The sequence below is a fragment of the Chelonia mydas genome, chromosome 6 (assembly GCF_015237465.2).
Source record: "Chelonia mydas isolate rCheMyd1 chromosome 6, rCheMyd1.pri.v2, whole genome shotgun sequence".
Lineage (NCBI taxonomy): Eukaryota > Metazoa > Chordata > Testudines > Cheloniidae > Chelonia > Chelonia mydas.
Genome location: NC_051246.2, coordinates 99,557,030 through 99,571,427, shown reverse-complemented (window position 1 = coordinate 99,571,427; position 14,398 = coordinate 99,557,030). Strand labels below are relative to the sequence as shown.

At 40.1% G+C, this 14,398-nt stretch overlaps 1 protein-coding gene across 3 annotated transcripts in view; it reads left to right on the top strand.

Annotated features, from left to right (window-relative positions):
• GALC (galactosylceramidase) overlaps nucleotides 1–14,398 on the top strand; it is a 61,169-nt gene that overhangs the window by 5,980 nt on the left and 40,791 nt on the right. For all 3 annotated transcript variants that reach the window (XR_006291563.1, XM_007055933.4, XM_043548750.1), the window contains exons 4-6: nucleotides 2,534–2,647; nucleotides 5,299–5,438; nucleotides 6,733–6,771. Coding sequence is in view for 2 of the 3 variants with exons in the window: in XM_007055933.4 (XP_007055995.2) it covers nucleotides 2,534–2,647; nucleotides 5,299–5,438; nucleotides 6,733–6,771 (293 nt within the window). In the remaining variant the exon portion in view is untranslated. The remainder of the gene's footprint in view (nucleotides 1–2,533; nucleotides 2,648–5,298; nucleotides 5,439–6,732; nucleotides 6,772–14,398) is intronic.

Below are 14,398 nucleotides of genomic sequence, written 5' to 3'. Positions count from 1 at the left end.
ATTTGAAAGAGCAAAACTCTCTGTGATACACTTGGAACTGCACTACCATGTCTAAAAATGTTTTCTGCTAGCAGGGTTCTAGCACCATTTCTCAAATCGGTGTGGGAAGGGTCTTCTTTTACATGAGAACTGTGGTACAGACTATTACTTAGTGTGGTGTATTCTAGAACAAAATAATACCTGTTCCCAATGGACGGGAAAATTGTGCTAGTGAGATGTATTGTAGGGTTCCAGCCATAATATTGAATAGCTTTAGTGTTTCTCAAGTGTCAGCTCTGCTGTGTGAACTAGATATAAACCTTACATAGAACAAGATAGTTCTTTGTTCTGCTTCCTTATTTGAAGTCACACTTTCCTATATCACAGAAAATGATTTTCTTAAAGATGAGCTGTGTGTTAATTGGGTTTGATTGTTATGAGTGTTATCTGTCTTAATGCTCCATTTTCAGACTTTTTGATAGCTCTGGTGAGGTGTGCAAATGCGACTGCTACTGACTAGATTCTGAGCATTAAACATTAATACTCTGGCACCTACAGTCCTGAAAGTCTAGAAGTCCACTTTTTTGACAGGAAGAATATTATTTTAAGTACAGGAATTCATTGGTGTTCAACAGCGATTTAGTCAGTACGTTGCTGGCAGAAAAAGTGGACTCATGAGTGTCCACAGACATATATAGCTCTTCATCTTGAAAATACTGTACTAACATTATTTAGTCCTAATAAGTAGGTAAGTAGTGTCTCAGTTTTCAGATGAGGAAGCTGAGGTACAGAGATGAAGGGACTTGCCCTTGGCCTTGGTCTGTGTTAGAGCCAGGATTGGAACTCAGGAGTTCTTGGCTCACGGTCCTGTATGTGCTTGCATACGCAGTCTATGTCTAATACACACATCACTGTAGTTTCTGGGCATCCTCTAAAAAATGAGATTTGCCATTATCCCTCTAATGGGGAGAACTATCCTCCCCTATCACTGCCACAATTTTAAAGTGTTCAAATCCTAATGGTTTGCTGATTATCTGACTTGCATGTGCAGTGGTGTTCAGTGTGTAACTGCACAAAACTTGCGTTTATCTTTTGCTAAAACAATTGAATATTATGTGGTGAATCCCAAAACTACTTCCAGCAGTAGAGAAACCCCACAGTAATACTAGTTCAAATCTTATATGAAAGGGAACTTTTCATTATTATATCATCGTGTAGTTTTAACTGAACTCTTGGTTTCATAACAAGTTTCCTCCTTTTCCCTCCCCTTGTGTTTCTCTTGCCGCCAAGAATTAAACACGCAGTAGTCTGTGCCATGCTGTCTGTTGTTTATCAGTTCAGAGTCCTTGCATGATGGTGAAAATATTTTTTTCCCCTCCTGATACTGCTGTGGTGATGTTCATGCAGTGATTCCTTGGCCCAAAATAATATTGAAGGTAGACTTAGCATCACAGTAATTGGGGATGTAAAAGATCTACTAGATAATCAGATCAATCCTTCGGCAAGGATAAGGTATAGTCCCTTTGACAGAAAACATATTTTCATATTAATGTTAAACGGATACTGTACTTGATCATGGTCAAGAGACATAGGCTGTCTACACTTATGGTGGCAAGTAGAATACAGACACTGCACATCCAGCTAGCATGGATATAAATAGTGTAGACAGTGAACTGCAGCTTTGTAGAGTATTGCTTTACACAGCTGAACCCCCAGGGTGTACAGTCTACACGCTCAAGCTCTGCTTCCCAAATCAACACTACTGTTTTCAGCAGTGTAGTGTCTTGCTGCTTCCACTCTGGCTGAGCCTTTCCCTGTCACAGTTAGTCTCTGACAGGGGAAAATTGTGGGGAAAGGATATGGCAGCTCCCCCGTGCTGGAACATTTTCTCACTTCAGTGAAAGGTTCTGGCAGCAGTTAGCTCCCAGAGTCTTTCCCTGCTGCTGGAGCATTTTGCTGCCATGTGTAGCTGCACGCCACAGTGACAAGTGTGGACATAGCCTGCCTTTCACTGTGGCGTGTAGCTACGTGTGTAGTGCTTATATTCTACATGCAACTCTAAGTATAGACAGCCTAACATCTGCACTGTAATCAGAGGTGTAATTGCAACCTGTACAGACGTACTTGATTAGCTTTAATTTAGCCAGCATAAGTACCAATAGCAGTGCAACTGCAGCAGCGTGGGCTGTAGAAGCCAACCCAGGACTCTTGGTACGTACTTAGGCAGCTAGCCCATGCTGCCTGTGGCTTCACTGCTGTCAGTACTCGCACTACATAGATTAAAGCTAGCGGGGGTACGTCTACATGTGCTGCAATCACACCTCCACTTGCAGAGGTGATGAACTCTTGGAGGGAGGGATGGCTAGTCTTTCGTGTTGGCTTCCATTGCTCACTTTGCTTTCAAATTTACTTCAAAGAATGCATGAACTGTGCTTGCGGTATGTGCCTAGATATTATGGTGATGAGCAATATAAAAAAAACCCTCTAAGATACATAGGAATTTGTCATGACACAGAAAACAATTTGTGAGGTATCTTTGTTATTTCCTCTGTAGATGGTACTGAACCCTCCCACATGCACTATGAAAATGATGAGAATTATTTCCGGGGCTATGAGTGGTGGCTAATGAAAGAAGCTAAAAAGAGAAACCCCAACATTAAATTGATTGGTAAGGACTTGGGTTTTCTCAATGTTCTGTTGTCTTCCTGTTTTCAAACACTATTTCATACCTGACTCATTCTTAATTGGCTCCTTAGCTTTAATGAAGCAAAGTATTCTTTGTCACATTAGCCAGTGTACAGTCAGAGTTTAGCCAATTTGCCTTACCTCTCCTTGTAAAGAATATTATTGTGTGAATTTTGTAAGGTTTTATTGTGACAATGCCTTGTGTTTGGTGGGTTTTTCCCCCCACAGTGCTGGGTGATATTTACGTTTGGCCTAAATAACTAAACTAAAACAGTCAGTATAAGAGTGTCACAGTGTGAGATCCAAAGGCTAGAGACAATAAATTCAAGACTAAGAATCTCCTACATTATGCATGCTCATTCTTCCTTTTTCCCAGATACCCTTTTTAGGAGGAGTCTTTTCTAATCCTACACACAATAAACTAACTTTTCATATCTTCCAGGACTCTATTTATTCCCTTCAGACTTCTATCAAATGCTTTCAAAAACTAGCTCAAGCAAATGTGCTTTGACTTCGATTTTCACCTCAAATGGGTAGACAAGTTCTGTGAGGCCTTCACTGTTCTGTTCAGTTCAAGTCAGAGCCCTGTATCTACAGCTGTGGAATCTACCTGTTGCCACTGAAATGTGTTCCAAAATAGAAGATGCCATTTAAACTTTCTGTTCTTCTATGGTTTGCAAAGAAAATGTTCCAAACCTGAACAGAACATTAACCAATGCAGTGATTTGGAGTGGGTGTCTGAGTTACCAAGCTCATGTGCTAATTCCATAATTCGAAACCCACCTCCCATGTGCCAAATGACCCCAGAATTCCTTACCTCATTGTTAAAACCTCCGGCTTCCCCTCTGACACATCTTTAATCCAGTTATAAAATGTTAATTTTTAGTTAGTCTGTGGCAACTTGAAAATTAGAGTCTTAGAGGCAGAGTAAATTACATTGAATTTAATATAAAAATAATGAAAAAACCCTATATTTGTATATGAAAATGAATAATATAATTCAGTAAAAAACTTCTTTGTCAAATTTACTGGAGGTTGCTGTGGACTTTCTAATCTACTTCATCAAAGCGCCTTAACTACAGAATCTTGCTGGAGAGCTGTTAGGTCCACCTTTCCACTGCTCCACTATTATGCTCACACCAAAGTTGCCCTAAAAAGTACAGGAACAGCTGGAGGAGGAGCTGTTTCCCCATCACCAAGGCCCCGGGGCTAGAGGAATGCTGTCAGTTCCAGCTGTGGCCCCAGGGTTGGCAAAGCTGTCCCCCATCCCTCGTTGTAACGAATCCCTAGCTATACCAAACAAATGGCTTGGATCCCCAAAGGTTCATTATAGCGAGGGTGTACTGTAATTTATGTCTGCACTATTTATTTATTCAGTTTATAAGTTTCCTGTTTGATAAACTCAGTATGAACATTCATATTGCAAAATAAGTGTTGCCAAAATAAGATTGCATATCCATATACATAGGAAAATCTCTTCAAGCACAGGTTTACAGCAAGTCTATAGTCTTTAAGTGTTAACATATTTGCTATTTTAATCTTCTTAATGGCTGAAACATTTGAGTTCTTGCACACGAGTCTCTGTGCTGTCTCCCTCCTGTTCGATCACTGATTTACTTTCACACCTGTTTTGTGTAACTGCACAAAACTTGAGTTTATCTTTTGCTAAAACAATTGAATATTATGCGGTGAATCCCAAAACTACTTCCAGCAGTAGAGAAACCCCTTGCTCTAGTGCATTTCTTCACCTGCATAAATTATCACACTGTCTTCTCTGCCCCCTGAACCATCTGCACTGTCTCAGTTCTGACTGGAAGAGTTGCCTACATCATGAATTATGCTGTTTTGTAGTTTAGTGTTGCTTAATAGTTTATAGTCAGGAATATTTGGAGAGAACCATCTTTGTATATTAAGAATGAGTGAATGATGGAGGTCTTCCTCCCTTAGGGAAATTTAACGGTGCATCACTGCAAGGGGCATGAACTAGATTACTGTGGGAGGGTCTAGAGGCTCCAAACGAGGATCAGAAATCCATTGTGTTGTATAAACAGAGTAAAAGACAGTCCCTGTCCTGAAGAGCCCACAGAACCTTTGGAAGCAGATTTTTTTTTTGTTTTTGTTTTTTTTCTTTTTAAAATAATCTGTTAAAAAGGAAACAGACCAATTATAGTACAAGAATTAAAATAGGACCAAATTCTGCTTGCCTTACTTGAGAGATTAGTCCCATTCACTACAGTGGGCTAAAAGCCCATGGTGAGCAGGATCAGACTCTTGTGTTTAGATATAACAATGTATTGCTTGATCCTGCAGTTCTAGGGGTGGGGACCGGGACCCACTATCCTTGATGTAACCCATCATTTGAGCCAGTCAGAGGTGAGATGTTGGGTAGATGATTGTCATTGCCTAAAGATAGAGTCTTAGGTGGAGAGATTTCACTAAGGATGTACAGCTTATGCTCAATTCTCAGCTAGTGTAAATAAAGCATAATTTCATTGAAGTCAATGGAACTACACTGATTTGCAGGAAGGATCTTTCCTTACATCTTTCAGTTAATATCGGCGGTGGCTTGCTCTTGTTTCTTACTGATGTGCGCCTAATTAACTGTCCTTCTCTTTTGATTTTTCTCTCTTGTAGGGTTACCTTGGGCATTTCCTGGATGGATAGGGAGGGGTCAGAACTGGCCCTATAATCATGTGGATGTCACTGTTCACTATATTGTTTCCTGGATTCTAGGCGCCAAGCAGTATCACAATTTGGACATTGATTATATTGGGGTCAGTAAAGTACACATCTCAAATTTCTGTTTGTTTGTCTGTCTGTCTGTTTCATAATTGTTCGTTGTTAGCCCCTGATTTTGATTTCCCCCTCCATCTCCCAATCGCTCTGTGGCAGCCAGTTAACAAATCATTCCATATCCAGAGCCTTATGTTTGCCTCTGGTTTCTGGTGGAGCAGGCAGAAGTCACATGGGCTGGCACTGTTTTGCAATTATTAATGGGTGCAATGCTGATTTTCAACATTTGCAGGTTCCATACTCTAAACTGTATAAAATGAATGTCTGACTTTGTCTTGTTCAGCTTGAAGTACATAGATAGTAACTCAAAATGTATTAAGTGAGGTTTGAGAACTTTCCAAACCTAGGTTATATGACCTTTTTAATACAGTGATGTGCTGACAATATTTTGCAAAGGAGCAACAACATACAAGTTCACCCTTAGCTTGTGATAAACTACATGATCCTGAGGTGCATGTGTCTGTAGGAGAGTAGAGGGACTGTGCTGTTTATTTCTCATTTAAACAGAAACTTTCTTATAGCTAGAATGAAGGAAAGTGGCAGATCACCTGAGATCTGGGGACTTTGCCTCCGATTTCAATGGAATTTCACCCACGTTACAGGACTTGGTTTCATTCACTATATTCACTAGAACTACTTCTGAGTGGAAGCTTCATTTCTATAGACCATATGCTCTTGGCGTTACTGTGATATTTTGTGTGGTAGAACCCTTTGGTTATGGCATCTTAAAAATGGGGAAATAGCGAAGGCTGTTTTGAGCAAGAGAAACTCATTGTCAGTAAGCCGTTTTAATGATTTCATAGCCACCTCTTCTTCCCTTTAGTCTTGCTGCACATGTGGTGCAGATTAGATACCATCAATTGTTTTCTTAATATATGATGCATTTCAGAAGCCTTTTCAATGCATTTGTTTTGATGGATCTTCTAAAATGAGTCCAGTTATGTTAGAACATTCAAGTTCAAACCTGCAGTCATAGGCTTGTGTAAATGTAGAAATCTACTAATAGGCAAGTTATTCCTTTTCAGAAGGAAGTTAGGTAGTTATGTCTAGGGGCCTTTGAACTTTATTTAAAGCTGCCGCCTTTAAAGCCAATAACAAAAACAAGTGGAGTTGCTCTCTCCTTACACAAGAATCTAAAGCCACAGAATTCAGTTATAATAGTGGCTGTATAATTTTACAGATTAAAACTTTCCTTTTTTGTATTGACGTGATTCATTTTACTCTTCAGACTAATACATTTATTTCTGAAATTGCTGTTTATGTTCTGTTCCATAGGTGTGGAATGAAAGGTCATTTAGTAGCAAATATATCAAGGTATGTAATGATTTTATCTCTTTCCCATATTAATTTTATGTACAGTGCTACTTTGTTATCAGTATGTGTAAATGACTTTTGAAACTTAAAAATAGTGTTTTTGCAGTTGTATGTAGGATGATCAACTTTTCTGAAATTGACTGAGTTAGGGTCCAATTCTGCAAGTAGAGCCCTGCGCGGGACTATTTTTTAATCCCGCTCCTGTCCTGCCCTGCAATACCCACTCCCATCCTGCTCCTGCATTGTTTCTTGTTTATCCTGTTCCCACTCCCAAAAACCTTAGATCCCACAAATCCTGCAAGAGACAGATTTCCCCATGCTACTAAAAACTACAGGCGCCCCCCCCCCCCAAAAAAAACAAACAAACAAACCCCAAACCACGGTTGGTTTTATATATAAATGGAATTCAGACACAATTGTTAACACTAAAAGAATAAAACAAATTTTTCTTAAACCATGTAAAAAATACTTTAACTCCTGGTAGAAAGAGATTTGATGTCTATTATATCTCCTGCTTAAATTTAAGTATTAAAATCTTTATTTAAAAAAATTGCTTTACATTGCTGAAATTATATTTTTGACAAACTGACAGGAGATTTAGTGTTTTTTTCCAAAAATTACTGCAGTCTGTTTCTCCTCCCCAGGCCCCCAACCCACCCGCAATAAAGTACATTTTACCTGCTCCCACTATTATGGCAGTGGGTCCTGCAGGACCTGTGGGATCCCAGTCCCACTGCAGGGCTCTGCCTGCAAAGACACGGCCCACTGAACTTCTGTTGTCACCCATAGTGGTTCTAGGTGTGAAGTGCTTTCAGGGTCAGATCCCTCTCTTTGAATTTAATTGGCTGAATAAAATTGCTTTGAAGTCAGGACAGTATCACCTTAAATTGTGGATGGTAATGCTCTCATGTGAGGAAGTTTCATATGGATAGGCTGACCAGACAGCAAGTATGCAAAATCGGGACAGAGGGTGGGGGGTAATAGGTGCCTATGTAAGAGCCCCAAATTTCGGGACTATCCCTATAAAATCGGGACATCTGGTCACCCTACATATGGAACTCTCATCCCTAATGGAAACTCCAGTAGACACCATTAGGATCCTTCAGCCTGGTCACTATTGATTTCTGCTGGCTGCTACTGAAGGGCCTGTAGCCCCGTAGACATGTTGCATTGTTCCAAAACGTAGTTGCCAACTGGAACCAGTTGAAAATCTACAGCACTTCCCCTAGGAATGATAACATCATCCTTTATCTTACTACCACAGAACTCATACAAGGTTCTCTTTATGGTACCAATTATAAGTTCTTAATGAAATGCAGAGTATGTTTAATTCTATTTGTCATAGTTGAACTGGAAGTTTTCTCACAAATACCCATGATACCTAATCACGGGAACTACATTACCACTTTCAAAGGTAAATTCTGCAAGAGGCCAAGCTTCTTCAACACCCATTTAAAATAAAGGCAAGTTGAAGTAGCTCAGCACTTCACGTGACAAGGCCTTGATGGTGACTCAAAACCAAAAACACTTACTGTTGACAGAAGATGTGCAGTAGGGCATGTAACGTTAAAGTGGAATTTTATTAAGGCAAAGAAACTGTTTCTACCTTAAATTCAGTTCTTTTGTTTCATTTTAATCTTTCGGAAATAAGCGAAAAATTAATTTTAAATTTAATACCGAATTGTATTATCTGTGGAGTGACATTGAATTTCCCAGAGAAGTGAACAAGGATTGGATCCCAAACTAGATTACTCTATTAATTATAGAACTGCTATAGATCTTTGTTTGCCATAGAGTTTTTGAAGTTTTTTTTACACATGATTCTATTAGAACTGAGTCAAGCCAATAGTTCTAATGTATTTATTGGTAAATCTTAATATTGTTGGGTTTCATTCACTATATTGAGCCTAAACAATTGGATAGATAATTTATTATAGAAGCTGTGTGGGATTTTTTTAATGTTTTCCGACTTCCATATGTCTTAAGAAATTTGTCTGTGTTCAGAAAGTTAACACTTATTTCTCTGTGTTCTTCATGTTCACTCGCTTCTGTTATACAGAAAACATTCCATTTTTCAGATTCCACCTTTGCTTGCCATACAATTTTAAATCTTAGCAAAGCTAACCTGGTACTTCAGCAATAAGGGCCTCTATTCAGCAGTACAGACTTGCAGTCTTTGAGGCAGTTTTCTGGAAAAGCTTTGTGGCCGATTGAATTGTTTGACTTGTAACTTGGCCTAACTACATGTGAGTTCTTATGAGCTAGATTTGGTTATCCAATACTCCTATTATTAGAAAAATGATGTCGGTTTACTCTGAAACCACAGAGTATTTTAGTTAACTAAGTCTAAACCTGGCCCCACTGATAGGGTAGATCGCGTTAGTCTACATCACTTTCCTCCTTAAGGAGGAAACTATCTGCTCTTTGCTCAGGAGTGGGGGTTGGCTTATATAGAGCACTGCTTACTCTTGGAAAACAAAGGGCACGATCCTGCAAGGTGCTGAGTGCCATCCATTGCCATTTAATTTAATAGGAGTTGAGGATACTCAACATCTGTTGGGATTAAGTCTTTAGGTACAGTGTCATCCATTGAGGAGGAGGATTTTTACTGTACCATATACTAGCCTTACATTTGCAGCTCCTTATTGGTTAGTGGATAGGCTCTGATTGGGTAAAGCATTCCTTAAACAAATGTCTTGTCCCTATATGCTGGATTTTGCCTGATCTGCCAGGAGAAGAGAGGATTTTGTCTCTACTTCCAAGTGGGTATTTAATTCTTATGAATAGGCCGTAATCCTACCATGTGCCAGAATAAACTAATGCAGCTGCAGTTTAGTTCTGTCACTGTTTTAGTAGCTTGGCTTCCTAGACCCTCCAAATTTTGGACCAGATTCTGCCAGCCTTGCTCACCTTGAATGGTACCTTACTCAAAATAGTCCTATTAAAGTCCTGAAAGTAAATAAGGTTGGCAGAATCTGTCCCCATGATATGCATTTGGTATTATCCCTTAAACCAGTGGTCCTCAAATTGTTTATCATTGTGGGCCTCAGGCTGAGAGCCACAGCATCCGCCACCCTAAAACTGCCCACAGTCCCCTATGCCCAGACTGGGGCCAGGAGTGGAGCCCTGAGTGTGGGCTGAACAGCCGGACCCTGCTGCTGTGACATGGGGCCAGGACCCGCGGCTGGCCAGCAGCTGGGAGCCCCCAGCAGCAGGCCCAGGAGCGGAGCACCCAGGGGGCCAGCAGCCAAGACCCAAGAAGGAGGGCCAGGAATGGAACCCCACCTAAAACCTGGGGCAAACCCCTAGTTCCCAGAGCTGCCCCCCAGGGCCGCCCAGAGGATTCAGGGGCCTGGGGTCTTCGGCAGCGGGGGTCCTTCCACTCTGGGTCTTTGGGGCACTTCGCCGAAGACATGGAGCAGAAGGAGCCCCCGCTGCTGAATTGCTGCCGAAGACCCGGAGCAGAAGAGGCAGCAGCAGGTCCTTCACTCCGGGTGTGTTTGGCGGCACTGAAGAACCCGCCGCAGAAGTGCTGCCGAAAACTTTCGTGGGGGCCCCTGAAAATTCTCGTGGGGGGCCCCTGTGGGGCCCGGGGTAGATTGCTCCATTTGCCCCCCCATCTATCCACAGACCCACTCTCCCACCCGCTGCCCCACTGCGGCACTCACTAGCCCCCTGATGGCAGGAGCGCTGGTGCAGGCTGCAAGACCCTATCTCCCCCTTAGCCAGCCCTGCCCCCTGCCAGACTAGAGCGGCAAATTTCAAATTTTTTTAGTGCAGCATTCCTTCCTTCTAGCTTTGAAAAAAAAAAAAGGTGTTAAATTGGGAGTAGATTTTTTTTTTGAGTGATAAGGAAAAAATTAGCTCTAGGAGTTCAGATGCTTATCATTCAAGAAATCTACTCTCTCTGTTCTGTGTGGTGTTGCACCTGCCTTACAATGGTTCTTTTTGCTTGTCAGCCATTTAAAAAATATTTCATTGTCATCACCGATATATGCCAGCCATAACAGGGAATTTGGAAGTATGTTAGTATAAACTTAAATTCTCTATGATCCTGCTAAGTGTGTTTTGAAGGCAGTCATGTTATTCATCTTCCCTCCTTAGTTCGTTACTGTTTCTTATATCGTTAAGTAGAAAACAAAAGTAAAGAGGGAGGACAATGTAACTCATATATTAAAAAAAAAAAAAAAAATCAGAGGTTTAACAATCTCTGGGATAAGTAGTTACAAATAACAGGATTAACAACATCTTTTCTGTAAGGAATATATGATACTCACATGGTGATATCATTATATTTACCATGCTACTCATTTTGCCCACCATTCTGTGTCCCTGGTACTTATTCTGATGTTTCAAATCAGCATCTTCGACCTTTAAATTCGCACCTGCAGCATCTACATGGAGAAGTTACTGCACAGGTTGGTGTGCACTGCTGTTTGCACCCTCCTTAGTCCGAACTTCTGGGCATTGTAGACATGTCCTTAAATCAGCTATCATATTTAAAAGTCCAGTTGTCACAGAAATAGTGTTCTTCTGGCTCACTCCCCTCCTCTTGCTGAAAAAAAATTACACCGCTGAATTGGTAATATTCCATCTTTGCTGAGGTAGAGATTTGTGATCTGGTATCTTGCAACAACACTTCAGGGCTTGAAATGGAAGTGCTGTACCAATTATTAGAGAAGATTCCTAGTGCTTACTCTAGCCCATGAAAGACCTGAGATCTGACTTTTAAATGTGCCATGTTGTATGTGTCATTTTCTGTGTTTCAAATGTGCAGAGCTCAGAAGGAATGCAGTTACTAATGAAGTCTGGCTTTACATTTGGAGGGATTAAAAACATTCAAAATATTTTTTTCTATAACGTGTAGCACATTCAGGATAGGTGATGGTGTGATATACTGTTAAAGATTTTTATCGACATGAACTTGGAATGACCTCCCTTATGGCTTTTGCTCTCGTGAGTAATGCAGCCTCACCTGATTCATGCAGATAAAACTTCTGTATCACACTATACTCCACACGCTGTATTAGCCAGGAAAAACTGTTATTTTTTTCTTGTCTAAAACTGAGTACACCTTAACAACTTCTGTAAGCTGAGGAATGAATAATCCTAATTAGGAGTGTAAGCTTTAGAATCAGGTTTCTGGCATGAAAACTCCTGATTACAAGTTCAAAATATGCTTTTGGGAAATGTTTTCTACCCTTGTGGAAAAGTCCTATTTTCCATTAAATTCTGTAACTTTTCTTGTTTTTTAACCATCTCAGACAATGTTATAAGACTTGCATCCCTGCTAAAGAACTGTATAGTATGGTTTAAACAACCTAGAAAAAGGAATTTATTCTTTGTTAAATTCTAGAAGCTACTCTAAAAACCTATATAGAACCCTATTGGCTTCACCCCTGTTAAATTGCATAGGACTTTTCCATAGGGGTAATATTAATTGAAAACTCTTTCAAGGCCTGATCCTGCAACCGTTAAAATCAGTAGGAGTTTTGACATTGACTTCAATGAGTGCAGAATTGAGACCGTAGTGAGTATCACAGCAATGTTCAAGAATGATTGACTGGCAAGTTTGAGAATGGTCTTTGGTTTGTCACCTTAGAAATGCCAAACAGACACTGATAGACATAGGTGCTGGAACTAGGGATGTGGGGGGTGCTGCTGTACCCCCTGGCTTGAAGTGGTTTCCATTATATACAGGGTTCAGAGTTTGGTTCAATGGCTCTCAGCACCCCCAGTATAAAAATTGTTCTGGCACCCCTGCTGATAGAAGTTCTTTGGCATCTGGCAGAGCACCCACCTTGCATTCCTGATCACTTGGAAAATACATGACGTGTATGGACTCTCTGTTGTGCACTTGCCTGTTGAAACATTTCCTGGATACATATTATTGCTTTTTGGTCTAATATCATCCTGTGTGTTTGAAACCTTGAGTTAGATACAGTGCAGATCAGTTTGATTAGAATTGCTTAATGTTTCATTATGCTCCGTTTTTAGCATGTGAAGTTAGATTAGTTACTCTAACTGAATTACTTCCCTATGTTCAGAAAAGGAAAACTCCCCAGAATTTTAGGAAGATTTACTTTGGAATCGCTGGCAGAAAGTTATTCTAGAGTTGTGTGAATCTGTTTTAGTGAAGGTCACCTGTTCTGTAAACACTGGTCATCCATAATACTGTTCTAAGCTATTGAATGAGTCACGATCTTTCTCACTGATGGTCTAGTTACTGATAGTTTTTATATTTTAGGACTGGCTGCTTATCAGCTATTTGTATTTCTAGGCTGGACTTCTGTTGCTGTGTAATCCCAGGAATATTGCAGCTTCTTCAGGGGAAGAAATATTCCCACATACTACTGTTTTAGTCCAGTTACTCTCCACTTTATCTGTCCATAAGATTTTGCAAGAAATTCTTTAAAGAGCTTATATAAACTAATCTTCAAGTGAGTGGAAGGAGTCTCCATTGAACTGTTATATGTGCTCTTTCTATAGTGCAGTGCCATGCTACCTGAGAATGGAGACTTTATAACGAAAGTAGCTTTCCGACATGTTGAGCTTCTGAATGTTAACTATCTGGGATATGGTGCTTTAAAAATGTAATCCTGAGAATATTCAACATATTACATGGAGTTAGTTGTTACATAGGAAACTTTTGTCCTTTATAACTTGTATAGTGTAGGTAAAACTTCAAAATCTGCAAGTCACAGTGCTTTAAAGGATATTTTTTACTTTTAGATGTGACTTTGTTTATGAAACTTTCTGGATTAATACATTTGAAAACTGAAGTCCTCTGTATATCCACAAGATAAGCAGAGACAACACAAGTTTTAGACTATGACCTACCAATAGGCCTAACTGATTGAGGATAATGGAGGGTAGTTCGGTTTTAGGCTTATTAAATCTTTGGCCTCTGTTTGACACTGTCAACAAGAGTGCCAGTAGCGGTGAGTTTTATGTCCTGTAGTCATCTGTGTCTTGTCTTTCAACTAACCTCTACATCTCTCTCCATGTCCAGTCTCGAGCCAAATTTGCTTCATTCTCTGCATTTCTATATTCTGTCCTTTCCTTTTCTGTCCCCTAAAATTCTTATTATTCCTTAGCCATCTTTCACCTTGTGTAATCTCCTCTGACCAGTCCTGTTACACAGCCACCTTAGATGTTCTTGTTAGCACTGACCCCCCGCTTGGTAAGGCAACTCCCATCTTTTCATGTGCTGTGTATTTATACCTGCCTACTGTATTTTCCACTCCATGCATCTGATGAAGTGGGTTATAGCCCATGAAAGCTTATGCCCAAATAAATTTTAGTTTCTAAGGTGCCACAAGGACTCCTCGTTTTTACAAAAATCAAAGGTACTTACTATTTTTTCAGCAGTCTCCCACAATGTGTGTCATGTTTCAGGCTCACATTTTTTGCCATGTTTCCAAAGGGCAAACTCAGTCAACAGGGAGCCCCTGCTTCATATGCTAATAAAACAAATATAAAATGTTGAGGGCATTCTAGGATGTCTCTTCTAATCCTTATTCTATAAGTACATACAGTGAGCATAAGGAACTTAGATAAACTTAATTATGTATTTTTGTAACTAGGAGTTAATTTTAAATGTTGCCCATTGGATAGTGTGAATATA